Source organism: Pyrus communis, chromosome 7, assembly GCF_963583255.1.
Source record: "Pyrus communis chromosome 7, drPyrComm1.1, whole genome shotgun sequence".
Lineage (NCBI taxonomy): Eukaryota > Viridiplantae > Streptophyta > Magnoliopsida > Rosales > Rosaceae > Pyrus > Pyrus communis.
Genome location: NC_084809.1, coordinates 8,084,586 through 8,112,513, shown reverse-complemented (window position 1 = coordinate 8,112,513; position 27,928 = coordinate 8,084,586). Strand labels below are relative to the sequence as shown.

The 27,928-nt window shown below is 38.2% G+C and overlaps 5 protein-coding genes across 6 annotated transcripts; 2 read left to right on the top strand and 3 right to left on the bottom strand.

Moving 5' to 3' along the window:
* The first annotated feature begins 1,628 nt into the window (after positions 1 to 1,628).
* On the top strand, positions 1,629 to 8,359 carry LOC137739018 (probable protein S-acyltransferase 19). Its single transcript, XM_068478491.1, has 9 exons — positions 1,629 to 2,135; positions 2,677 to 2,790; positions 3,918 to 4,316; positions 4,582 to 4,650; positions 4,765 to 4,836; positions 4,924 to 5,052; positions 5,159 to 5,239; positions 5,336 to 5,536; positions 6,495 to 8,359. Exons 1-9 carry the CDS (start codon positions 2,091 to 2,093, stop codon positions 7,578 to 7,580), a joined length of 2,196 nt encoding a protein of 731 aa, XP_068334592.1. The 5' UTR covers positions 1,629 to 2,090; the 3' UTR covers positions 7,581 to 8,359.
* A 261-nt stretch (positions 8,360 to 8,620) lies between these two features.
* LOC137739017 (uncharacterized) lies at positions 8,621 to 12,690 on the bottom strand. Of its 2 annotated transcripts, none has more exons than XM_068478490.1 (2): positions 9,978 to 12,690; positions 8,621 to 8,879 (listed from the first exon to the last, which is right to left on the bottom strand). In XM_068478490.1, exon 1 carries the CDS (start codon positions 12,515 to 12,517, stop codon positions 10,025 to 10,027), a length of 2,493 nt encoding a protein of 830 aa, XP_068334591.1. In that variant the 5' UTR covers positions 12,518 to 12,690; the 3' UTR covers positions 8,621 to 8,879; positions 9,978 to 10,024. The 2 variants fall into 2 exon arrangements, with proteins under 2 accessions (XP_068334591.1, XP_068334590.1); XM_068478489.1 differs by having other exon boundaries at positions 10,019 to 12,689.
* A 6,493-nt stretch (positions 12,691 to 19,183) lies between these two features.
* On the bottom strand, positions 19,184 to 20,578 carry LOC137740477 (uncharacterized). Its single transcript, XM_068480337.1, has one exon. The coding sequence runs from the start codon at positions 20,576 to 20,578 to the stop codon at positions 19,184 to 19,186; it is 1,395 nt and encodes a 464-aa protein (XP_068336438.1).
* A 369-nt stretch (positions 20,579 to 20,947) lies between these two features.
* Positions 20,948 to 27,140, top strand: LOC137739883 (gamma aminobutyrate transaminase 3, chloroplastic). Its single transcript, XM_068479618.1, has 19 exons — positions 20,948 to 21,110; positions 22,148 to 22,287; positions 22,502 to 22,586; positions 22,698 to 22,770; positions 23,318 to 23,415; positions 23,559 to 23,651; positions 24,125 to 24,198; positions 24,291 to 24,329; positions 24,407 to 24,495; positions 24,574 to 24,650; positions 24,735 to 24,809; positions 25,274 to 25,321; positions 25,417 to 25,500; positions 25,601 to 25,688; positions 25,765 to 25,843; positions 26,009 to 26,099; positions 26,199 to 26,277; positions 26,694 to 26,809; positions 26,932 to 27,140. Exons 1-19 carry the CDS (start codon positions 21,069 to 21,071, stop codon positions 27,004 to 27,006), a joined length of 1,545 nt encoding a protein of 514 aa, XP_068335719.1. The 5' UTR covers positions 20,948 to 21,068; the 3' UTR covers positions 27,007 to 27,140.
* Positions 27,141 to 27,283: 143 nt separating this feature from the next.
* On the bottom strand, positions 27,284 to 27,893 carry LOC137738665 (uncharacterized). Its single transcript, XM_068478138.1, has 2 exons — positions 27,712 to 27,893; positions 27,284 to 27,564 (listed from the first exon to the last, which is right to left on the bottom strand). The coding sequence occupies exons 1-2, from the start codon at positions 27,805 to 27,807 to the stop codon at positions 27,448 to 27,450; spliced, it is 213 nt and encodes a 70-aa protein (XP_068334239.1). The 5' UTR covers positions 27,808 to 27,893; the 3' UTR covers positions 27,284 to 27,447.
* Between the last annotated feature and the right edge of the window lie 35 nt (positions 27,894 to 27,928).

The following is a 27,928-nucleotide window of genomic DNA, read 5'->3' as shown; positions in this document are numbered from 1 at the left end:
GCAGCAGAAGCAACCTATGTCTAGCTAGAAGTCGTTGTAAATTTTTCGTTCTGGTATAAAAGTTTATTGCGACCAACACCTTAAACTCATACTTGGCATATGCTGTGATGTATTCGCTTAAGTAACAATGATCGTAAATTTCTATCAGGTTTTGTACTACAACGGAAAGTACGTGCATGCTATGTAAGCTATTCGGAAGGTACGTAGCGTAGAAGATGTTAAAAGCTTCAAAGAATTGAGTTCTAAAGCTTTGGATGAAGAAGGAAACATGTTTAGAAAGAAAGGAATTTTTCCTTGAAACTTGTACAAGAGTTTGTCTTGGGTGGAGATCGACGAGAGGGAGACAAGTTGGTTTGTATTTCTTGGGTTTAGGATGCTTGTATGGGGTTTAGGGTTTTGCTTTATGGATCTTGGAAAAAATAAGAATGTAATCCAAGGCCTCTCAATACTTTGTCTCAAACGACTCAAATATATTGTAGGGAAAGCAATCATTTATAGAAATTGCTTACAAGAGACTTTCAAAAGTATGACTCTTCATGAGCTCTCCACTAGCACATGTTTTTGGCACATTTTTTATAATTTTCTTGTGCCAAAAATATGAGATGATGGAAAATTCATGAGAATCATAGAGTCTCTTTAGACCATCTTCAAATGAAATGTCACATTTTAAACCTAAAATTTAAATTTGAAGGCTTACATGACACTTTGACATCTTTTAAACTTTTGTTATCCAACCGATATGTCAAATTTTAAACATAAAATAATAATTCATGTGCTTTCTTTGCATTAGGAATGAAAAGTAACAAAAGTATAATGCTTTAAACTAATAAAAAATTAATAAAAAACATTTAATAATTAATTAAAAAAATCTGAAGGTGCTGTCAAATTTGGTAGCAAATGAGAGAAATGTCAATCCATGTTATGCCACATCAGATTTGGCTTCTCAGTTGGAAAATATTAATGCTATCTTTTGTTACCGTTATTGCTGATTTGGACAGTTTAACATTTCCTTTGAAGATACTCTTAGCATTTCTTTTGCTTACAATATGGGACTAAATGGCACCATATTCGAGACAGCAGCCAAAGAAAAGCTAAACAAAGAAATAATTAGCCTGATGAATTATAAACAGTGCAATGCCTAACAATTTCCGGTAATTGAACAATCGAGCGGTGATAAAAAAATAAAAGAATGTTAATAACACCCTTTTAAAGTATAATTATCTCATATTCAACGATATTCTTGTACCAACATTTTTAAAATCCGCGTCTTCTAATTTTTACCTTTGTGAAATTTACTCGCATGCAAGGTGTCATCATAAGCCAAACCTAATCAAAGAAGTTCCTTATAATATTGGAATAAATATTTAATTGATGCTCTGTTAAAGTGATCAAAAGACAATTAAGGAAATAAAATCACTAGTAAAATATGCCAAGAAAACTAACAAAAACATGAAATAAAGAGTAAAGTTGAGGAGAGAGACAGAAGAGAAGAAGAGAGGGAGAAAAGTATGTGCGGTGGGGTCCACCCACATATAACGCACCAAAACACCATATTTTGCTACCAAAAGCATACCTAATACAGATATTACACATATATCTTCACAAAATGGTTTGAGGATTCAATCTGTCAACGCCCCTCCTTTTTCTGTATTTTTGTTTTTGGCTTTTTTCTCTGCTAATTCCTCAGCAGCAAATTCCAAGCTCTACTCCTTTTCTCACTCATTCTCCTTGACCCATTTTTCAACAGAATCTCATCCTCCTCCTCCGCCTTCCATTTCCACAACTGGGTTTTCTTTTTTCCTTTTTCTCAAAACGATTTCAACTTTTTTTCTTTTGGTTTTTTGGTTAACATTTGCATTATCTGTGGGCTATATGGCAATTTAGAGGAGACCAAGTTTTCTTTATTTCCATTTGGGGTTCACCAAAATTGTATTTTAATTTTGGGTTTTGGGTTAGAGAGGGAAACACACACACACACAAACTCTCTCTCTCTCTCTCTCTCATTTTTATTGTATTTCTAGTCCTCCTCCACTCTCTGGTTTGTGCGTGGTAGCTAGGGTTTTGGTGGGTTTGCTCTGAATTGGGTAGTTATGGTGAGAAAACATGGATGGCAACTGCCTGCTCACACCTTCCAGGTATTTACATTTCTTCTTAAACCACTTGCTGATGTGGGTTTTGCCCAGAAAGGCTGAACTTTATCTGATCCCGGTTCTCCATACGCGGTTTAGGGCGGTTGGCCAGGGGAGTGTGCTCTCTCCCCGTGAATTAGAGTAGTTTAGGATAAGTCCTTGTCAAGAAAATAAAAATCTGATCTTTATTTCTGAATATGGGTTTGATTTGTCAATTTGTGTAAAAGATCAAATCTTTTTGGCTAACATTATTGTTCTAACTGTTAGTTAGGTCCCTGAGGTACGGTTTTACTTTGTGGTTAGGAATATTGGGATGAAATTTTACCATTTGGTTCCCAACTAAAGCGAAAACAGCAGAAAAAACTCGAATGCTCGAGTTTATGTTTGTTAGACTTGAACCTAGCTTGGTGGAATTTGTTAATTTTCCCTTTTGTCCATGTATCTACCCGTTTTCTGGACGCTGAATTACATTTTCTTGTTTCATTGTGCTTTCTTACTGACTAGTTTATCGAATTATCAAATAAACTTTGATGTTTAATTTTGGCAGGTTGGCGCTATTACTGTATTTTGCTTGTTAGTGGTTGCCTTCTATGCTTTCTTTGCTCCCTTCCTTGGAGGCCGTATCTGGGAATATGTTTTGATTGGTGGTTACTCTCCTGTGGTAAGTGAAATGATTTGATGTGACGTACATTAAGCCTTTTCGTTGTCTGTAAAGTTTTGTTAGAAAAATTGGGTCTAATTGCTATATTAAGTCACATAGAAAATTAAGAAATAATTCATACAATTATATATCAAGTAATGCATGCACATGAGTAACCAATATTGAATGAACATGACATAATGGATTAGAAGAACGTGAAAATATGGTTGAGATAAGGGTTGGATACTTTGTCCTTAAGACAAGTTTATGCCCCACTACGATGCTCATGGTTGATCAACGCTTGTCTCCCAAGATACAACGACCACGTCCTTGTAATAGCAGCACTCCAAATCACAAGGCTCCATGAACCACGATTGTGTTGAATACTCTCTCATATGGACTCAGAATCTCTAATATTAGTGCACTATATGTATGAATATATTATGTATGATGAAAAAATTATTTTATGTTTATAGGTTTCCCTATTTATAGAATTTGAGATATCTCTTTGGAAAACATGTGACCATTCATGAAAAGTCAAAAGCTAACTCTTCATTAGGATAGACACATATTTCTACAAAAAAGGCTTAACTTCTAATTTCCATTCAATTAATTAGTTTAATATAATAAAAATAATATTAAATTTTCCAACAGTTTCATTATCTTACACGCATGCATTGTCTTTATAGATATGTATATCGGGAAAACAATGGAGGAAAAAATGCTGTTAGTCTTTGCTTTTGAATGTATTCCGTGATCTGATCCACTTTATGTACTAATCAAAAGCTGGCCTTCAGTCCCCAATCTGAGAATTATGGGATTGAATCCTGTCAGCTTCCGAGAAGTTTCATCATTCTTATTCTAGATGTTGGAAATGGAGATGAGAGCTCATTCTTTATAAGGTTTTCAAATATGATTACTTTTTTTTTCAAAGATAAGTAATTTGATGGGGCCAAACTAGATAGAGTTTGTAGACTTCAGAGTTTCTTCCAAAATTGATTCTCTATGCCAGTCACATTATGTAATGCGCTAACCTTTAGCCCAATCTTGAGCCATTCATTCAGAATGACAACTCATTTCATTTCTTTTATAATAGAAATCGCTTTTATGCCTGATGTTATTCCCATAATCTTTCCATGGCCTTGCAGGCACTGCTCGTCTTCATTCTTTATGTTCGATGTACTGCAATAAACCCTGCAGATCCTGGAATTATGTCCAAGTTTGGAAATGGAGTTCCAAATGGTATCAATCCAAATCACAGGTTATCAGCAAAAGACTTGCCGAGAAAGTTCGAAGAAGCTACCACAGGCCATTCTTCTCCATCATCAGTTTCCAGAAGTTCTTTGGGTGGAGCTAACTCTAGTAGGAAAGGGTCAGTAGGAGAACTTGCGGTCGTCAATATTCCAGAAGAACCCACAACCGGGAATTGCATTGGAGGAATTTGTTGTGCGTTGTTTGTACACGAAGATTGCCGCCAACCACAGGAAGGGGCAACTGAGAATCAGGGTGGTGAAGATGCTTTGTTCTGCACATTGTGCAATGCTGAGGTATGGCATTTTTACAAACGTAGTATCATAATTTCTCAATTTAAAGATTCATCAGTTCTAGTCTTTTTAGTTTCTCATGTGTTTCTTTATCAAGCTACCTACTCCTAAATTATTGTATGGGAAGTTGTGAATCTGCTTTGTTTCCAAAGAAAAAGCTATAGAAGGGTTTAAAGTTATGATCTCATACTCCCTCTCAATAGATTATTGCCAGTTGACTTGTTTAAATATTCTTTTTTATTACCCATGAATACTTTTCATGTTGCAGGTCCGCAAGTTCAGCAAACACTGTAGAAGTTGTGATAAATGCGTGGATGGATTTGATCACCACTGTCGGGTATTTTTCTTGTTGCTTCAAGTGCTCCATATGGGCAGATCTTCTGCAACTTGTTTTTGGTTGACATTTTTTAAAATCCTCTCTTAAGTAACCTCAATATATACATGACTGCAGTGGCTTAACAATTGCGTCGGACACAAAAATTACATGACTTTTATATGTTTGATGGCCACCAGTCTTCTTTGGGTAGGTATTGCAGTCCGATGATTATTAAATACATTTTTAATCTTTGTGGTACTAAGATGCTCTCTTTCTCCCCCCATTTCGGTTCAGCTTGTTATTGAAGCTGGAGTTGGTATTGCTGTCCTGGTTCGCTGCTTTGTTAATAAGACAAACATGGAGGCAGAAATTATTGATAGACTTGGAAATGGTTTCACACGTCCCCCATTTGCCACAGTTGTGGTACGTATTATATTTTAAATACTTTAAACTAAAGTTAGCTTCCTAATATTTTTCCGGTATCAATTGTAAAGAAATCCTCTGTTGACGTTGGTTCTCATTTCTGTAGGCTGTATGCACTGCAGTTTCTATGCTGGCATGTGTTCCACTTTGCGAACTGTTCTTCTTCCACATGATACTTATTAGGAAGGTCAGTTCCTTTTCGTTGAATTCATTTTTCGTGATGCGAAAGTTTAGCCATAGTGGGGCTTAAGTGAAATAATCTTATGTTTTGAATTTGAATTAGGGTATTACAACCTATGAGTATGTCGTGGCAATGAGAGCAATGAGTGAGGCACCTGGAGGAGCATCTGTCGATGAGGCTTTCCAAAATTACATGCACTCCCCAACAGGATCGGCTACAACTGGCTTGAGTGGAGGAAGTTCTTTAGGTCTGCAATACAAGGGTGCATGGTGTACCCCTCCCAGAGTATTTGTGGATTATCAGGTACTTTAGTATTCACTTTATTATCTTGGTTTACATTTATTGGAACAGTTTTATATTGGCGTGCCCACTTAAAAACTTTTATTATCCTTGCTCATTGGATTAATTTTCTAAAACATAGTTACTCATCTCCCTCGTCTTAAGATAGAATTGGGCTGGAGCTTTGTTGATTGGTTAAAATTCTCTCTTTCTCATTTTGAAGTTCTTTTATTTCAGCAACCCCTTTATTCTCACCTTTGCCAAGAAAATTTGGGATGTAAATTAAATCTGCGATGTCTTTCATAACTTGCCTAGGTCATTACAGTTTGAGGTTTGAGCATGCTGTGTTTTTTTCAACATTTTTTATAAGGTTCATGTAGATTTTTGTAATTCCAAAACTTTGGTCTTTTCTCCATTGTTTCCTACTATTTCTCTATATTAATGTAGTGGCGATCTAACAAGGGCCCTTTTTGAATTTACGTGTGTGCATATAAAACAAGTTAATTTTCATGTCCAATTTCAAGTATGAGGATTTATTATCTGGATCCAGATGATGACTTAAATAGTACAATTAACGATTTTCATTTTTGTAAGGAACAACTCTTTTTCTAAATGTGTTACCGTTGTGACGTTGTCTAGCCTTTCAAATCTTCTTCCTTTCTCCATAATTTGTCAGTCCTCCTTTAGTGGCTTTTTTTTTTTTGAAAGGAAACGAAAGAATTTTATAAAAAGGGAAAGAATTTACAAAAGAGGAAAAGAAACCACGTGGAAAAGATATCCACCTGGAGCTAGAAGAAAACTAAAGGATCCCTACTGAAAAGATATCTCCTTTAGTGGCTTATAAGAATGGGTTCACAGCATTGACCCTCAACTACGTTTCCAGTCTTCAGTTTGATACTTTTATTTTTTATTTTTCAAGTTTACTATGAAGAAGAAAAACTTTATATGTATTTTATACTTGACACAAGCTTTGCTATGTTAGGAGGAAGTTGTACCGCATTTGGAGCCTGGAATGGTCCCATCAACTATTGATCCAGACGCAGCTGGAACTACAGAAAGAGAGCAAAAAGGTCCTAAAAGGCCTGTCCGCATTAGTGCTTGGAAGCTTGCAAAATTGGATTCCACTGAGGCCATGAGAGCAGCAGCCAAGGCCAGGGCATCATCCTCCGTTCTACGACCACTGGATAAGCCTGATCTTGAACTCAGTTCAAGTGGCAATATGAGTGTGCGGAGTAGTTTAAGCACTGATACGGGGGCAAATAAAGAGATGAAGAATGATCTGAGGTTGTCGAGAAATTCCTATGCTCCAAGTCAAGGTAGCCGAGATGAGTATGAAACTGGGACTCAAAGCGTAAGTAGCTTCAGTAGTCCGACCCATGTTCAAGAAGCGGTCACACTTAGCCCTCTGCCACAGGCTCCGGGTGTGGGACGTTTTAGCTCTGCCACTTCAGTCCCCAGCTTAGTTCCTGACCGTCCATTAACTGCCAAGGCAACATTGCCTAATGTCAGCATGGGATTTGATGAAAGGATCATGCAGAGGGGAAGTACAGCTGATCCGTTACAACTTTCAGCTCCAATTATGCAGAGGGGAAGTACTACTGATTCGATGCTGCTTTCAGCTCCACCTACTTCTCTTTTCAGGGATGTCCGAAGGACATCTGTTGTTTGGGACCAAGAAGCAGGGCGATACATCTCAGTTCCTGTGTCGGCTTCTGAAGCTCGAAACCGGTCATCCATACAAACAGGATTTTCAAATCCTAATGCAGAAGCAAGCTATAGTAGAAGACCAGTTATTCCGCCACGGGTGCCTTCATCTTCTGCAGCAAAGCCTCCAGCACAAGAAGTGGAGAAACTGATGTACACAGGGGATTCTATCTTCTTTGGTGGCCCACTTTTGAGTGTACCAGTGAGGGATACTTTGAGAAATGAAAGGGATTTGGGTTTAAGAGAGGGCCAAGAGAGGGCAGGGCTGAACTTGCCTAGGGAATCCAGATTCAGACGTGATTCTACCTCAAACCAGCTTCCTGTTTTTATTCCGGGGGGTTTTGAGAACAACTCTTCTTTTTAGCCTGGTTTGAAATAGTGTTAAGTGACTGAAACAAGTGCATGTTAATCTCTTCCTCCTTGCCAGGATTGTGTGGTGGAGGAGCATGAAAGTCGAGCCAACCTTGTTCCTTGCAACCTGGCTGCTTGAGATTGTCGCTAACAGAGTTCTCGCATGGGGTTCAAGCAGTTTCTTCGATGAAATTCTGGTTCAACACACCGGCTCTAGCTGAGGTTTGTAAATGAGGCGATCGTAGAAATGTCTCTTGCACTTTCTTGACATTGTAGGCAAAGATTTTATGTTACAGAGCTCCATTTATGCTCTGAATTTTTATTTATTATCGTATCTTTCCCACTATTTGAGATGGAGCATGTAGATGTATATTTCCGACCTCCCTATATTCTGCATGTCTTACTGATTTGCTCAACACAATTCTGACATTCACCATCGCTCGGGTTGTGACTTCAATTTACCGATGCTATGTGGTCTAGAGCTCCTCTGATGAAACACGCCATGCGCTTGAGAACTTCTGCGAGCGGTCGCTGCATCAGCCTCACTGATAAGCGCACTTGCATGGGACTGGCATGCGCATGCAGAGAAAGGCTGACGTAGTGCAGCGACTGCAGTAAGGATGTTCTCCATGTTCTTGGATATTTTGAGGGAATTTTATCCACATAACATAATCAGAAGATTTTCTCCGTGTTCTGCGATATTTTGAGGGAATTTTATACAAACAACATGAAGGGATCGGTCCGCGGTTTATCCACAAATTCTATTGCGTTAACTGTTTATAAGGCATCGGTCCAGCAGATCAAAACGGTTCAATGCTGGATTATAAACACAATGGATAAACGGAGTAAAAGCGAATCCTACTCGCAAGACATTAGTATGATCATCACATAATTATGGTTTCCGGCAGGCAAGATAGACCGATTTCAATGGCTCATAACTCAGGTGGAAAGCCTTTACAAAGAAAAGGGCCCTGCCAAAATGGGGTCCTGTCTAGATATAAAAAGACCAATATGAATGCTTCTAATCTTACACAAATGATGCGGAAACGAAGATAACTTAAGCAGCTTGTTTATCATTCATTGGCATTGAGAAGCATATATCCTGATGTGCAAAAGCTTCAAATATATTTACTACCGATACAGTAAGAGCTAGTATATGACCTACAATATAAAGCCGACTGACTACCAGTGAAGTAAGAGGCTAATGTCAGCAACAAACACTGCAAAAAACAATGATCTTCCTTGTATATTGCCTCCAAATCCCGTCAAACGATGCACCAGGCTTTCTAGCATACGTTAGCAGAACAGTAACCTGCATAAAAATCCATCATGTGATAAAGTGATTAAAAACTAATTATTAGCTTCCTCAAAATCTTGCTACAGAGTTCGGACATGAAAATAAAGTCATGAGTTTACATTGACATCAGCTAAGCTTTCATCATTACTCACTGCAGTTTCTGGTTTAGACAGGAAGTAAGAACCACCACCACTAATTTTCTGGGCAATAAAACATTACGACAAATAATGCCATTTTTCTATCGAGATGATTATATAAGAAAGTTCGATGCCAAAAAGGGATCAACAGCCTCAACGGTCAAGGGCCAGGGCTACCACCACTAATAGAGCTATAATTTCCACTTGGATGATTAAAATACTAAACATGCATATTAACCGAAGCTTTGTTTTCTGTTTACTGTTGACGCCTGCCAAAGCAATAGGAGAATTTAAGAACTGAAAACATTCGTCAATGAACCTTATCTGTCTTGAACTAAAATCCATTTTCAATCTCCAAGACAGGAAGAAAAAGCCACAACCACCCCCATGCCAGCAGACCATGCAACAAACAATGACAAATAATACTGCAACCTTTTGCACACAGATCAGAACTTCACTTAAATCATCCTCTCTTTTATCAAGTTAGCTACAGTCTACAGACAGTTTCCGAATAGAAACTATCCAGATAAAAGCTACTCAAGAGGAGCTTTGAACATCATCTCTCTCTCCATGTAAAGAAACTCTCCACTGCACAACATTTTCTTCCACCCCTGAACCTTCACCAATTGATCCGATCTTAAAATAGTTCCATATCCAGCATAAAATAGTTAGGCAAGGCATGAAAAGTATTCCGATCAGGGATTGTGTTGATGTAGAAGGAATGGAAAGTTAGAGTTGTGCCATGTTTCAATCTATTCCTTTACTTTTATTAATAAATCGAAATACAATAAGGTCATAGTGTCATTGAGAGATATAGATGCAAGGGAACTATGGAAAATGTAATCATTTATGAAAAATTAATCCCCAATACAGCACTGTGATAATCAAGTAAAATTTTGCAACAAACAAGAACATTAAGATCTTAGAATTATATTAAGATATATACTCTATTAATAAGATTAATCAAATAACTTACTAAGACAACATGTGTATTGGAAGCACAATCAGATGACTCACCAAGCATCATTCATTTCCATTTGGAGCAGATTCTGGTATTTCTGGAATCCTCTGTTTTGCAATCCGTTCAATCAGAAGTTTCACTTCCAACTCTACATCTTGCAACCTGTTACTCAGTAATTCAACACTCTTGGGGTGTGCTTCAAATTTGCTAACCCACCCAGCTTCAAAGTCCTTAATCTGTCTTTCAAGCAGCAGACGGGTCATCCTTTCCTCTTCTTCTTTCTTTAGGCGTTGCTTCGCCAGTTCCATGGTGCTCAAAACAAGACCACCTGACCCAGGAACATCCCTGTAGAGTGGCTCATCAGATTGTGGACAACGTGCTCTATATTCAGCAAATGCTTTTTGTGTTTCCTTCAAAGCCTTCCTATAGCCATCCAAGAGCTTTCCCATTACATAGAGTTCACGCTCAAGCCGATACATCTCCATTTTTCTCTTCTGCTGCTCTTCAGCCTTGGCCCTCTGCAAGTGACCAATCACCTCCTCCCTTTGCTGTAACTCATCCAGTAACATCCGCTGGTCAACCATCGATTGCTCGCAAACTTGTTCTTTCTGCGTATACACCATCTTAGCCTTTTCCATCCAGTGCTGCATTTGCTCCATGCACGAATCAAAGTCACCACCTGACACCTTACCATCCCAAGGGCCACCCATCCTCAACCGCTTATTACCATTGAGAGGATGATGAGAGTTATCATTTTCATGGACAAGCTCTCTCTCAAGACCACCACTTCCAAAAAATGAGGAACTACCAGGCTGCATTCGACTATCGTCCCTTGAAGAAAGAAACTCCCCAGCAAACTGATCACCCATTGACATATCTAAACTAAGAGGGTTATGTGCTACTTCCATTGGATGAATAAGACTACCCGAGGCCAAACCCTCTAAAGGCCTATCCTTAAGTGAAAGGTGAAAACCTCCCTCCTCCTGCTCCTCCTCCTCCTCCTCCTCCTCCTCTTCTTCTTCTAGTTCCTCTTCGTTTCCTTCTTCATCTATTCCTTCAAAAAACTCCATATCTTTTTTCCCCTCCTCGCCACAACCCAAATTAACTCCACCAAGATTACACCGCTGCAAAACAGGTTCACTTGCACTGCCCTGCCCACCCAAAAACCATTGGCCAGGCTCTTCCACCTTACATTCTTCAAAATCCATTACATCCTCAACCCCAACTTGCTCCTTCTCGACACCAGATTTCTCGAGGTTTTCTTGCCCAACATCAGTTCTATCAACATTGTCCTGCCTAATATCAGCTCTATCCAGAATGCCTTGCTCTTGCCTAACATCCATACTATCCACATTGTCTTGCTCTTGCCTAAAATCATCTGTATCCACATTGTTGTCTTGCTCTTGCCTAAAATCATCTGTATCCACATTGTCTTGGCCAAGGCATAATTCAATGTTGTGCTCTTCCAATCCGCCGTGTCCATGTAAATCATCCTCCCCGCCCATTTTTACATCCCTGCTACAATCCTCTTCCTCCTCCTCTTCTTCCATTTTTGCATCGACATCAACCGCATCAATATCAACCGCATCAACATCAACAGCATTAACATCAAACTGAGGAGTCTCTTGTTCCTTCACCGTAAGGAACCTCGCGTGCTGTGATTTTATCAAACACTGCAAATGCGACGCATAGTAACAATCCCCCAATTTAGGGGCCTGAGCCAACTCCTTCTCCACCATGAACCAAATCAAACCAGCCCAATCCACCATCACAAAATGCCCCTCTTTGATTGCCTTAGTCCAATTCAACACCTCGCTTGGCATCATCCACGTATCCTCGTGCAAAAGCACCCAATTCGATACCAATTCTTCGATAAAAGCTATGGACTCCTCCGAAGCAGCCTCTGCAGGAGGCTCCTCAGCACCATCCGCTACTGGCACAGCACCACCCTTCTTCACCGGTTTTGAAGGAAGCTTCAAGGCCCGGGCCAAGTCGGCCCGGTTGACCTTAACCTTTGACCCATTGACGTAGCTGCCCCGCTGGGTGGGGTTGAAACTGGAAATTAACTCAGCGAGAAGATCAACCCGAAGATTCCGATCAAACTCGACGTGGACGAAGTCCCACAGGTTGAGCCGCTTCAAGAGCTTCTCGTGCTTCTCAAAGTCGAGATTTTTGGCGGGCACGAAGGGTATTGGATTTAGGATCTCTCTCTGGGTCTGAAGCTTCTGCTGGGCCTTGCTGTTCCCCGAAGCGGCAGCTTTCCGCTTCGAACCCAACTTCTTTTGCTTCGTTCCACGGCGGTAGAAGGTAATGGTGGTGGTGGTGGTCGTGCCACGAGGAGATCGGGCGGGAAATTCATCGCATTTGCCTTTAGGGCTTGGCTGCGATTGGAGAGGTGGGTTTTGTTGGATATCTTGGTCTTGAGGGGGGTCTAGGGTTAGGGTTGTGGATTGGGAATGTGGTGGTTCGGAATGAGGGCTTTCTTGTTGAGGGGCTTCTTCTTCTTCGATTTGGGTCATGGTTGTATCCGGATTTTCAGCGGGAGCAGTGGCCATGGTGATGATCTGTTTCAGTGGAGGGTGGAAGAAGAAGAAGAAGAAGAAGAAGAAGAAGAAGAAGACGACGACGACGACTGAGAGATGGTGAAGTGGGAGTGGGACTTGAACGAAAGGCGGAGGTCTCTTTTACCCTTCCATTTTTCGGACGACTTTTGTCCTTCCGAAACGAAACGAGTAAACAATTTTTTGTGTTTGGAAGTAATTTAAAAAATAACTGAACTTAAAAAATATATATATTTGAAGTGTTGTTTGCCAGAAGTACAATAATATTGTTTCTTTCAAAATGCACTTCAATTATTATTTATAATAAAAAAAAATTTCATCAAGATGTTTTAATTATTTTATAATATTTTCAAACGAGTCATTTTTGAAAATATATGGATAAGCAAAATCCTTGATAATTTTTTGTCGGTTTGATGTGGGATACATTTAGTTTTCATTGAAAAAAGCGATATTCTACGCACTAAGTTACACCAAAAAGGAGGATTTGAAACTGTGATGCAGTATGTGTTGAAGAAAAAAAATTCTAATACTTAAAATAATTTTTTATTTTTAAACCAACACTGCAATTCGATCATTTTTTTGGTAGACCAAGACTGCAATTCGATCATTGTGTTATGTCACATCCTAGTCTCGACTCTGTCGTAGTACGATATTGTTCGTTTTGGGTCGCGGTCACGCCCTCACGGTTTTGTTTTTGAGAACTCACACGAGAACTTCCCATCCTAAGACCGCTCTCGTCCGAACTCGCTTAACTTCAGAGTTCCGATGGAACCCGAAGCCAGTGAGTTCCCAAAAGACCTCGTGCGATATGGAAGTCGACATGTACATATAAAACAGATCACCCCATCACCCTTGATCAATATGAAATGTCACATGTTAGGAACCAGTGTTACAATTTATTCTCAACATAATTAGAACGTTTGCGTCTCTGTCAAATTTTACAATATTTTGTTGCATTCATTTCAGCAATTACAATTCAATTCCAAGGCAGAGGTAGATTCCTTCCATTATTTTGGCATCTTCTTTGCTTAACCCAAAACATAATGATTTATGGAAATACAACGTGTGATAAATAATTTTCAGCAAGTTCCATTGGCTTTGACAAGCTTAAGGATGATTTACAAGTGTTTTTATGTTTTGAAAAGGATTTACGAGAGTTTATGATACGACATTGTTCCATTATTAAAAAATATTGCCACTTAATATTGGATGAGATTTCACATTCAAATCTCCCACCTCAACAAATTTATGAAAATATTGATATGGATTTACTTCGACGGAAATTATGAAAACTTGCAACGGTTGGTATATCAACTCATTTAAATTTAATCGAAATTAAAGAAAAATTTCTCAAAAATTTTTCAAAAGTTCGAAATCTGTAGTTGGTTTCAAAAAAATTTATGTGCTGAATCAGAAAACATCATCGATCTTCATTGATTTTTCTATATCTTGATGATATAGGGTGAAGTTTGTATTTCACCCCATTTTCCATATCAATCCTTACTTTTTTTATATTTCAACAAAAATATCAATAATTTCGTGAATATTTTAAACTCTTTTATGGTTTAGATTATCCACATGATTCAATGTTGGTTAATGCTTTCATATATAAATTTTTGTTTAATTATATTGTTTATATTATCCCCAACAAACAACTCCATTATCAGGCTTGGACGTTTGCTACAAATATAGAAAAAATGGACCAGACGGCTTTTCTAAAACGACTCATTGCCAGATCCCATGAACCAAATGGAAAGTGTAAACTGTAGTAATGGTCTCTTAATTTTAATCAAATTGTAAAAATTATTCCTCAACTAAAAATTCATTATCATTAGTCCCTCAACTCATCAAAATATGTAGCTATAGTCTTTTTCGTCAACTTCGTCAGAATTTTATCAAAATAAGTTATGTTGGAATGACTATTGTTACAATTGAGGTCCCTCAACTAATCAAAACGTGTAACTATGATCATTTTCGTAAACTTCGTCAAAATTTTGTTAAAATGAGTTATATTGAAAAGACTATTGCTACAATTGGGTTAAATTTTGAGGGACCATTGTTCCAATTGAGTTAAAGTTGAGGGACCATTTCTCCAGTTGGATTAAAGTTGAGGGACCAATGGTAATGATTTTTAGTTGAAGGACTATTACTCCAATTGACTTAAAATTAATGAATCATTGCTACAATTTACTTAATAGAAAAATATATGTTACTTTTCTCGCTTGGTTGTCTTGGTGCTTGGCTATAAATAGGAGCCACTGGAGCAAGAAAGACTTCAATGAATGAAAATGTCGCATTACAAAAGTTAAACAAAATATTTCACTGCTATATATGAAAGTTTAATGCTAACACATTACAATGTGTAAAAATTTAACGCATAACACATTACGATGCATAAAAGTCTAAAGCATAAAACATTGCGATGCACAAAAATTTAACGCATAGTAGTATGTAATTGATTGAGACAGAGACATGTTGTAGGTTGATATGTCACGAGGGAGTGGGTGAGTTTGCATTTAGCAAGCGATGTCATGTCTGAGAGAGGATTCTCTTTGTGAGGATCTGGGAATCCTCCAATCATATTCATTTATTGTATATCGTACGGTCAGTTTTTGTCAGGTATTGTTTATATTCAATTTTAAATAAAAAAATTACAATAATTTATGATCGCACACTGTACGATGAACAAATGTGATTAGAGGATCTCTAAAATCCTCACAAAGAGAATCTGACGAGAATCCTCTTGGTCATGTCCCTATCGTATGGGCCATTTGGATCAAACACGACAAACCTTAAAATAATGAAACGCGACATTAACCCCAAAAAGCAAATCTGAAACACGATGAAACACAAAAATGAAAATGCTCCTCGGATATTTTGAGGGAAACCAAATGGGAAAATGCACATATGTGTTGGATAGTGCTATCCGCATATCGTTTTTATTATTCACATATTTTTGTTAATTTGATTGTTGATTTTTTTTCAAGTCATTGGACTCTGAAGGTCAAAAATTAAAAAAAATAATTCAGAAGTAAAAGTAAGTGTGTTTGATACCACTATCATATTATTTTAATATTGAAGAAGATAATGAAAGGGAAAGATGACAAATGTTTGAGTCATTGTGCAATATCTGGTGAATAATTGATTTATATTCTAATGCCATACGCCTTTTGCGTCTTCATTATTACTATTTAAAACATTAATAAAATGGGATAAAATAATTTTTATGAGGTATTCCACCACATATATTTTCACCTCCTCAAAATAGTACGGAAAACGTTCTTCAAAAAAAATAAAAAATAAATAAAATAGTACGCAAAACATAGTCGGTTAGTCCAAAAAATGTATTTGTAATAGTTTGACTCAAATCTGGAGTTCCAAATCTTTGTTTAAATCTTGTTTTTAAAATATAATTTTATTTTCTGATATTCATATATAGGTGTGAACAATTCAATAAATTCTCCAAATCATACACAGACAAATTGTGGGAACTTCTCCAATAATATTTCAAATCTTTGTACCTCCTTTCCCAACTTTTATTTCAATTCAGCTAAATTTTTGTTGTTGTAAAGATAAAGTAGTCCTAAACGTAAGCAAGTTAGCTAAATAGTGTAAATATTCAAGTTCAAATCTTCTTTTATGTAACAATATTATATTAGAATATCGTTCGAATAGAAAAAACTGTTACAAGCAAATCCCACATTTACGGTGGGGTTGAAGAAAAAAGATGATTCCACTTAAGAGATCAAATCTTTTGCATTCAAAATGAGTATGGCCTTTCTGTGACCCATGACGGCCGCTTGAGCAAGGAGAGTGAAGTCAATGATGATGATATTGTACTCACCATCATTATTAAGCATTGGTGATTTGGATAATAAAGGCAAATGTAACGGGCAATGTGGTAATTGAAACGTATTTGGACACATTTGGCGACATTATTGAAATTTTGATGTATATTTGATTGATGTAAACAATTACAAGATGAAACATATATATAGGGAAGAAAAAGAACATAAGCCTAATTTTGCCCAACTTACCTAACTTGCTTGACTAACCTAACTTGCCTAACTTTGAACAAGAAAATTGACTAGCCTACCATTATTCCAACATGTTTATTTCAAGCATTTTAACACTCCCCCTCAAGTTGGGTGTCATCGACATTCACACTCCAACTTGAGGGGGAGTGTTAAAATGCTTGAAATAAACATGTTGGAATAATGGTAGGCTAGTTTATTGATAGATATTAAATTCAACCTAAAGAACGGCACACATAGGACATTTTCAAGGATAAGATTATGAGAGAAAACAACTTGTCCAATGTGAGTGACTTTGGCAATGGAACCATCTGGCAGTTCAACTGTATGATTTTCAACAGTTCGTGAGTGTGTAAGGAGACTAGGACTGCAAACTATGTGATCCGTGGCACCACTGTCCAGGATCCAAATACTTTTGGTTCCTTTACATGGAAAAGAGAAGGCTTTACCTGAAAGTTCTTCATGACTAGGAGGATTACTGACTTGATTGGCAAATGATGATTTGTTCTTGTTCAACATCTGAAGGATTTGCTTGCAGTCCTCCTGAGAGAACGGGAAATTAGGCACTGTCTCTTGCTTGTTACTTTGTGAAACTTGATTGCCCTTTGAAGAAAAGAGACGATTGGATTCGGTCTCTGTTCCATTCCAAAATCATACCACTTCCGCTGCCCCGTCTCCATCAAACATTACACCCTCATCCATCACGTTTGACTTGACCTCTCCCATTGAGTCGCACTCAAGCCTTGCACCCGAAGACATAAACACCACCTCTCCCACACTTACCGACATCACACCACCCCCATCTTCTTTACCTACTACAACTCCACCACCAGATACCTTATCAACACCTTCACCACTCTTCCCCACCTCCACATACCCTACACATACTCTACACTCTTCACCACCTCCAACCACTCCATCACCAGACCAACCACCTCCACTCCGTCGTAGCACTCGACTGACCAAAACTTCCACATTTTTGCAGGACTTTCATGTTGAGGTGGCCCTCCCTTCCCGTGTTGCTCCCACATCTTCCACAAGCATGGTCCAGTCATCAGGTACATCTCACCCCATATCTCATTATTTATCTTATGACCATGTATCCCCCACTCACAAAACCTTTCTCACCACCCTCACCATTATCAAAGAACCCACCAGTTTTTCGCAGGCTGTTCAGGATCCAAAATGGTGTGACGCCATGCAAAAAAAGATTGTTGCCCTTCATGACAATCGCACTTGGACTCTTGTGCCCTTACCACCTCACAAACATCCCATCGGTTGCAAATGGATTTATAAGGTGAAGCTTAAACCTGACGGTAGTGTTGAACGCTACAAAGCTCGTCTCGTTGCTAAAGGCTACAGTCAAATTGAGGGGCTTGATTATCGGGAAACTTTTGCTCCAGTTGCCAAGCTCACCACCGTACGCGTCCTCCTGAGTATTGCCTCCATACAAGGCTGGCATCTTCATCAACTTGATGTGAACAACGCATTCTTGCATGGTGACTTATACGAGGAGGTTTATATGTCCCTACCTCCTGGGTTCGGACGAAAGGGGGAGACACGAGTATGCAAATTACACAAATCCATTTATGGTTTAAAACAGGCCTCGAGACAATGGTTTATCAAGCTGTCTAGTGCTATGAAGACTGCTGGCTTTCATCAATCATGGTCAGATTACTCATTGTTCGTCCGAAACCGTCAAGGCAGTTTCATGGCATTACTTGTGTATGTTGACGTGATACTTGCAGGTAACAATTTGAGAGAAATTGAAGAGACTAAACTCTTCCTTTCCCAACATTTTAAACTAAAGGATTTGGGAAAACTCAAATACTTTTTGGGGATAGAAGTTGCAAGATCTAAACAAGGGATTGCCTTGTGCCAACGCAAATATGCGTTGGAAATACTAGAAGATGCTGGGTTCCTTGGTGCGAAGCCCTCACGATTACCAATGGAACCAAACCTGTCCCTTACACAAACTGATGGGACGCTCCTACATGATCCTTCTTCATACAGACGACTCGTAGGGAGGCTGATTTACTTAACCATCACGCGACCTGACCTGACTTATGTGGTTAATATGTTGAGCCAATTCATGGACAAGCCACGACAACCACACCTTGAAGCGGTGCATAAGGTTCTCAGGTACATCAAACAATCTCCTGGACAGGGAATTCTTTTGCCTTCTACAGGTTCACTACAACTACAAGCCTTTTGTGATGCTGATTGGGCTCGATGTAAAGACACTAGAAGGTCAATAACCGGTTATTGTATCTTCCTTGGACAAGCACCGATATCTTGGAAAACGAAGAAACAAAACACAATATCTCGTTCCAGTGCAGAGGCAGAATACCGTTCTATGACTACTACTTGTTGTGAAGTTATATGGCTAAGAAACATTTTGAAGGACTTGCAAGTAAATCATGCACAACCAGTCACAATGTTTTGTGATAATCAAGCTGCCATGCACATTGCTTCGAACCCAGTGTTTCATGAACAAACGAAGCATATAGAGATAGATTGTCACTTAATACGTGAGAAGATTCAAGGACCTCGAATCAACCTCCAGACTTGTTCACCAAACCACTAAGCTCGGCACAATTTGAGGTCTTAATTAGCAAGTTGGGTGTCATCGACATTCACACTTCAACTTGAGGGGGAGTGTTAAAATGCTTGAAATAAACATGTTGGAATAATGGTAGGCTAGTTTACTGATAGATATTAAATTCAACCTAAAGAACGACACACATAGGACATTTTCAAGGATAAGATTATGAGAGAAAACAACTTGTCCAATGTGAGTGACTTTGGCAATGGAACCATCTGGCAGTTCAACTGTATGATTTTCAACAGTTCGTGAGTGTGTAAGGAGACTAGGACTGCAAACTATGTGATCCGTGGCACCACTGTCCAGGATCCAAATACTTTTGGTTCCTTTACATGGAAAAGAGAAGGCTTTACCTGAAAGTTCTTCATGACTAGGAGGATTACTGACTTGATTGGCAAATGATGATTTGTTCTTGTTCAACATCTGAAGGATTTGCTTGCAGTCCTCCTGAGAGAACGGGAAATTAGGCACTGTCTCTTGCTTGTTACTTTGTGAAACTTGATTGCCCTTTGAAGAAAAGAGACGATTAGATTCGGTCTCTGTGGCTGCTTTCCGTTTTCGACAGAAATCGAAGGTGTGGCCTTTCCATCCGCAAAAAGTGCACTTGAGATGTGCACGACAATTTTTGGTGATGTGATTGGTTTTATTGCACTTTCCACATCGCATCTCCTTGTCTTCAGGTGTAGGTTCTCGCGACAGATTCTTCACTGCAAAGACAGCAGTTTCTAGTTGTGTGTTTTTTCCATTGGAAACCTCTGCCTGGCGTTCATGTCGAAGGACCAATGCATATGCCTTGTTCACCGTAGGCAGTGGTTTGAGAAGAAGAGTATTGCTTCGAACCGTAGCATACGATTCGTTCAGTCCCATAAGGAACTTCATGGTTTTCTGAGTTTCAACATATGAGTTCATCTCATTCTTTGTTCCACAACTGCATGCTGGAATGGAACACAAAGTATCACGTTCATCCCATAAACTTTTAAGTTTAGTGAAGTAAGAACTTACACTTATATTGCTTTGGACGCAATCATGAATCTCGTTCTCAACATGGAACAGCTGAACTATATTCACATGTGAGAACCTCTCCTGCAGATCGGTCCACATTTGTCGAGCATCCTTGTAGTTGATGACACTCCCTGAAATCTCCTTTGACATGGAGCCTAGTAGCCATGTCTTGACCAAGTTATTGCAGCGATTCCATTGCTGCAGCTCCTCAAAATTATCCTCACTTGGTTTGTTGATCGTCCCATCAACAAAACCAAGTTTGTTCTTGACCGTTAAGGCCATACTCATGGATTGAACCCATGTGTTGTAGTTGTCTTCCACCAATGGTTGTGGTACGAGGATTGCACCAGGTTGATCCGAGTGGTGGAGATAGAGCGGGTGGTTGGGACTTTCCCATTTTGAATGAGAGGTCATGCCTAGAATGGTTGACCTCGTGGAAGATTGCACCAGCAATAATCTCAAGAAATCTTTTCTGATGTGGAAGATCAGTCAAAACTGCAACCACAGAGCATACTCGAAATTTCAAGAGACTTTACAACCAATGCTCTACCAAGAACGATCCCTGACCGACTTGGCTCTGATACCATATTGAAATTTTGATGTATATTTGCTTTATGTAAACAATTACAAGATGAAACATATATATAGGGAAGAAAAAGAACATAAGCCTAATTTTGCCTAACTTACCTAACTTACTTGACTAACCTAACTTGCCTAACTTTGAACAAGAAAATTGACTAGCCTACCATTATCCCAGCATGTTATTTCAAGCATTTTAACAGACATCGTTCATTTCGCTTCAGTATTGGAAAGACCGACCCGTCACCAAAGGACTCTCAGTCACTGAAGAACTCTGCTTCTCCTCTGCATGTTTTGTTGCAGAAGATAAAAGTAATTTCAAAAGATGGGGATCAGTAGTATTCTTCGATCCAATCTCAGAACCCAGGTATAAAGTCTTTAATCCCGAATACCCATTTGGTTTTTTTTGGATTACATCTTCCTGTATGTGTTTTCTGATTGATATGTTCTGGAAGCCACAGATTGAAGAACAAGTTGTGAGAGTATGATTGCTGGTTTGATAATTTCGTTTTGTAGATTTTTGATAAAGTTTTGATCTTTCTGGTTTGATCAGTTTGTTTGTTGATGCCTTTTCGTGCTTAAAGTCTACGTTTCTTTGCTGAAATGTTGGAAAAGCTAAAATTCAGTTACCCTTGATTTTCTTCGACTTTTTATGCCTTATCCGAATGCTTGAAGCTTTGTGGATCAACTTAAAATTAATAAAAAAGAAGAGGAGGGGGGGGAAGGATCCCTCCTGTGACTTTCCACTTCACAACTTGCTTGTTAACTTTTTGACTGTTTGGTTGCTGAGAAATTTGGGGGGGGGGGGGGGGGGGGGGGGATCCCTCCTGTGACTTTCCACTTCACAACTTGCATGTTAACTTTTTGACTGTTTGGTTGCTGAGAAAATGCTGGGAAAAAATAAGGACTTTAACTGAGCATCTCAAACTCGTTTTTAATTGCCGTTTTGTACAGTTGAAGTTGGGATCAAAGTAACGTTGTAATTTAGGTTTGTTTCTTAAATTTATCGCTGGCCGTGCCTTTTATGTGCGTGTTATGTTTATATGACTACATTTTTGCTTTTTCCTATTCAGTTCTGAAAGCCATTTTGTTGCTGAGTAAATGTTGTAAAAGGAAGCTAAATCAAATTTTTAGTTTTAAGTATTTGGAGCCAGGAAACATACGAAACATATAACTAACTGCACCGGCTGATATAACCTGTCTCATAAAGTGTTACTTGTTAATGCCACCGAGACAGCCTTTCCATTTTCTTTGTTACTTCTAAAATTCTCATAAAGATTGAAAGTTTATTTTTCTCACAAGTTAATGCCCCATTCGTGATGGCGAGTTTTATACATATGATTACACGCACACTCACTACACATTTGGAGAAGTTTCAATAATTTCCATCTTTCTTGTTTACAGCTTGTTTCATCTACAAAATATGCTGCTGTCTCTAGAAGTCCACAGGAGCATCTCTTTATGGTTCCCTTTCTGGCCCGGTCCTATAGTACAGGGTCATCTGTGCAAAAGGAAGAACCAACAACTGATGAAAAAGGCCTCGGGTAGGTGGTGTTCTATTGTCAACATTCTACACAGTAATCCCCCTTTCAGGATACTTTTATTTTGTATATGATCATGTGTATTTCATGCATTTGCTGTTCTGCATCTTCACTGTATTAGTTAGTGTACATGCATAATAGCCTATACATTTATCTGTGTGCACAATATAATCCAATCGGTCACAGCTTTGTTGTTGACAAATATTAATTTTCTCAGGTTCAAGGGGCATGATATGCTTGCACCCTTCACAGCTGGGTGGCAGAGTACTGATGTGCATCCTTTGATTATAGAAAAGTCTGAGGTATCTCTGTGAAAATAGGATTAACTCTGGTTTATAATATTGTATGTACTTCTTATTTTCAAAGTTGATTTTTTTTCGAAGTCATTGAACGTTTTTAATTCTTGGTATCAGGGTAGCTATGCTTATGACAGCAATGGGAAGAAGTATCTTGATGCTCTTGCGGGTCTATGGTGCACAGCATTAGGTGTGAAAGATTTGTTTCCCATTATTTTTTGTCTTCAGCTTGAAGCGTGCATCTTCCTCTTTACTTCTTAAGACTGCTTCTGTAATATATCTTCAGTTTCATTTCTCATCATTATGTTTGAATATTATTATATCACATCCAGAGTAGAGAGGAAGAGTGTCATGGCTCACAACCAAACTTAACTTCTCATATTCCTCAGCTTTTATTATTACTATTAAAAAAAAAAAAAGAAATAGAAAAAGGTAAGAAGTCTCGAGTATGCTTATATTTTGCAGTGAAGTGAAAATGTGGATTAAGTATCTAAGAATACCGTCCCCCTCTCTTAGCCTTGTATTTACAGCTTTCTTGCGCACCCTGCTCTTGAATCAGACTATTTGCACTAGTCTCTTTGACCTCCTTTATTAGCCTTTATCCTAATCTACCCCTGTTATCTTATTGTAGCTTTTCCTGACCTCACGATTGTAAGTTTGTTATGTGTAATTGTCAAAAAGTAGATATGTTGAATAAATTACTTGAATTCAAATATTTTTATTGTTTAAACTTGCAGGTGGAAATGAACCTCGACTGGTTGCGGCAGCAACTAAACAGTTGAATACCTTGCCATTTTACCACTCATTTTGGAATCGTACTACTAGACCATCTTTGGTATTCATTTTGTTTCTTTACTTCCTAGTTTCTTTTATTTTAATATGCAATTCTAGATTCATTATTTTCTGTTCCACATAGTTTAATGGATACATTCTTAAGATGCCTGCATGTGATATTTAGCAACATGTTTTCTTTTACAGGACTTGGCAAAAGAACTTCTAGAAACTTTTACAGCTACAAAAATGGCAAAAGCCTTCTTTACTAATAGTGGATCCGAAGCCAATGATACTCAGGTTTGGTTCAATCGTAGAAGAAATTTATTTAACTACAGTTTCCAGTTTATCTAAGATGGAAATGTGAATTTTGATTGATGTTACATTTTACATACTAGCTTTACATGATGCTAAGCTTCAACTAATTGTTGAGAGAATAACATTAATTAATTAATACAACGCATTTGGACGAAGTAGCCAAATTGGAGGACTTCGATATCTTTCTTATTGGCATGGAGCGGAACTATGAAACAATTATTTATACTTGTTCAATTTGATTTCCATGTAATTATCAAAGGAAAATTCAAAATCTGAAAAGCTTATGAACTCCGCAAAGTTTGAAGATATCTGAGTTGCCTGAATACCCAATTCATGAGAATGTAACCAGTTGAACTGCTTTGTTTATTCAGGAGTTCAAAAATGATATTATAGAAATTAATATCCAGTTTGGTTATTACAGATCTTTTTAACTATTTGAAATGTTTGCTTTGTAGGTGAAGCTGGTTTGGTATTATAATAATGCACTTGGACGCCCAGATAAAAAGAAATTCATAGCTCGACATAAATCGTATTTTCAACTTTCTCAACTCCTTTTGTTTTCGCTTTATTTGCTTCAGTTATTGTAACCAGTCCTTTGATGTTGCCTTTTCATCCTAACAGGTACCATGGTTCAACTTTAATAGCCGCAAGTCTTTCTGGGTAGGATAAATATTCTTGAGAATTTTGCACGAAAAATCATCCTTCAGTCCATTTACTCTTTTATTCTTTCTTCGCAGCCTCCCTGCTTTGCATCAAAAGTTTGATCTTCCAGCTCCATTTGCATTGCACACTGACTGCCCACATTATTGGCGCCATCACCTTCCTGGTCTATTTTTACACTGATCTAATCTTTGAGACTTAACTGTGACTGATTGTATTAAAGTTTTAGCTTGATATATGCCAGGTGAGACAGAAGAAGAGTTCTCTACAAGACTAGCCAACAATTTGGAAAATCTTATCCTCAAAGAGGGACCAGAGACGGTAAGTTATTCAGGTGAATTGTTCAAAATCTAGAAATGCCGAGGGTACTTTGTGTTTTTGAGCCGGTGTGTTTGCTACTTTCAGATTGCTGCGTTCATTGCTGAACCTGTCATGGGAGCAGGCGGTGTTATAACTCCACCTGCAAGTTATTTTGAAAAGGTGAGCTTTTGCACATTGTGTTACAAACTGAACAGTACTGCAAATGCTTCGTTGGTTGTACTTAGTTATCACAATAGGTGTCTGAGCTCAAGCTTCATTTTAAATTTAATGCCGTTTTGGTTTTGTCACCTGATGTGTATAGGCTATTCTAAAACTGTTGTACTATTAGCTGGGTTGGGCCTACCGTGTTAGTGTCTATAAAGCCGATTATATAAGTTGTTTTCACTGAACCATTCATGTTATCAAGTCCACTGCAGTGAGATGAGCTGAAATATATCTTTTAAGTGATTCATACTTCGTCCCATACTTGGTTTGTACTTGTCCTGCTTTGTGTTGATTTAATTCATTATGGGAATTACTGCTACTGGATGATTGCAAGCTTTAATGTGTTGTTTCATTCAGAACAGACACGACTCTGTCGCTCTCAATCTTTGTAATGGACAAGCATTTCCTATTTGATGCAGGTTCAAGCTGTTGTGAAGAAATATGACATTCTATTTATTGCCGATGAGGTATATGGAATTCTTGTCCTTAATGTAAACTGATCTTTCAAGTCAGCTTTATATGTTGGTTGTTAAGCTTAGGCTTTATTTCTTTACTTCTTAAGGTAATCTGTGCATTTGGAAGGCTTGGCTACATGTATGGGTGTGACAAATACAACATTAAACCAGACCTTGTGTCTGTGGCAAAGGTAAAATTGAAACTACGTACAAAAATACAAATACAGAGCTGCACTCTCACATCCCACAGAAATATTTGTTTCCTCATTGCTGTGTTGTTGGATGTTCCAGGCTCTTTCTTCTGCATATATGCCAATTGGCGCTGTTCTTGTGAGCCCTGAAGTTTCAGATGTCATACACTCTCAAAGCAGCAAGCTTGGTATGTTGGTACTATAAACTAATCAAATTCCATTCCAAGGTATTATTGTTGAACAAGTCGATTTCTTTTGTGCCAGGTTCTTTTTCTCATGGGTTTACATATTCTGGACACCCCGTAGCCTGTGCAGTTGCAATTGAAACACTCAAGATCTACAAGTATGTTCTTATTTGCTTGGTTCAAACAATTTAAAAGCAAAGTTATCTGGGTTCCAACTTTTAAGGATTTAAACCAACCATGTTTAGAATCTGGACGAAACAGCTTTGATCTCATGCTGACCACCAATCTTGGTAATTGGCAATTAACATTTCACTTGTTTGCAGGGAAAGAAATATTGTTGAACAAGTACGGAGCATTGCCCCAAGATTTCAAGATGGTGTAAAAGCCTTCTCTGATAGTCCAATCATAGGGGAGGTACATGTTTTTACTTGATCTTTTTGCACTACAGAAATTAGAAGGAGAAACTACAATCAGTACAATATTAACATCGCACTCCTTATGTCGGTTATGCAGATACGGGGAACTGGGTTGATCCTTGGTACAGAATTCACAGACAATAAGTCACCCAATGATCCATTTCCTGCTGAATGGGGTAAGTCTCATCTTTACACTAAAAAGAAAAATGATGTAGAGTAAATCTAGTATGGATAGTTTTTATGGGAAATTTTTAGGTATTATTGAGCTTCATTTGCATATAAGATTGCAGTCCAAACCTATCAAAGAGATCCGGTTCAATAGTCCTACCTGTTTTACAGCATGTTCAGTAGAAATTATTATTTATATGGAGTATGGACAGAGAAACTACATGCGCAAACCACTATGGGGCTGGTGTGCTAAGATGTGTATACTGTTCTTCTTTTTTTCTTTTTTTTTCCCCTAATTGCTGTTTTATTTTGTGATATCTGGTGGGTTTTTCTGATTGACTGGCGTGGTGACCAGAAGAAATTGTTTCTGTAATATCGGGGCTGTCTTAGCTTATACATTATGCCTTGATGATATGCATCACAGGGGTAGGTGCATATTTTGGAGCCCAATGCGAGAAGCATGGGATGCTAGTACGTGTCGCTGGGGATAACATAATGATGTCTCCACCATTTATTATGACTCCTAGTGAGGTTGACGAGGTAGGCTATTCCCGATTTGTTCCAATCTTCCTTAAAATTGAGTAATACTTGCATCGTGGAAAAGGTTTTCGGAGTAAGTTTCTTACGAACATGCTAACCAGAACCTGTGTTTTCATTTCCAGTTAATAAGCCTTTATGGGAAAGCATTGAAGGACACTGAAGAATATGTGAAGGAACTCAAATCTAAGCAGAAGTAGTTGCAACTTGTAAATGTATTGATATCTGACGACGGTGAAAAAAAATGTAGACTTTTATGTAAAAGCAAAATCCTTTCCCCTTTGTGTTTTTATTAAATGAATGATATTCTGAATAAAGCCCTACTTCACCAACAGTTGTCGGTTTAGTTGTACTTTTCTTTTGAATGTTGGAAGAGGTTTCAAGTTTGAATTTCCTCATCTAAATATAAGAGATCTCTCAAAGATCAAAATATAAGAGATCTCTCAAAAAAGACACCAACGACATGCAATAAGGAGGAAAAAATTATCCATTTTATAATACCGAGATAATCATATTTAGAAGGAATAATTTGTTGTGAGAAGGGAAGAACATGTTATAGAATTAACATTGTACAACTTCAGAACCACAGTATTACTGAGAAGGTATATAGAAAATAAAACTCTGTATACATTGTTTTGCTTTCAACGTTTGGCTTGTTTTTCAGCTTTTCTTCTGGCGCGCTTTACCCTAGAGCTTGGAGATGGCTTATATCCACCACTTTCACCATATTCTTTCTCGTCCAGATCCCTAAACGATTTCTGCAGATTCAACCAAAGAAAAGATAACACTTGTTTAAATCTTTTGGTACAAATGTCCAGATTTATTTGACCATATAATTAGAGAAAAAGAAAAACAACATAGATTAAATTTTGTGATCGTGAGAGAGAGAGAGAGAGAGAAGTTACCTCACTAAGCTCAAGAAAGCTGACAGCATAGAAGGTAACAGCTGCAGCAGCTACAATTCCTAGAACTGGAAGACCTAGTTGTTGTATCCCGTCCATGTTTTTCTTTGATTTCCTTTCGCTTCCTATTTCTGTAGAATATCTAGTGGTCTTCGCTGAGAGTGGATAAGGTGCATCACATCTATTCCAACTATACATATATATGGAGGATAGAAAAGCA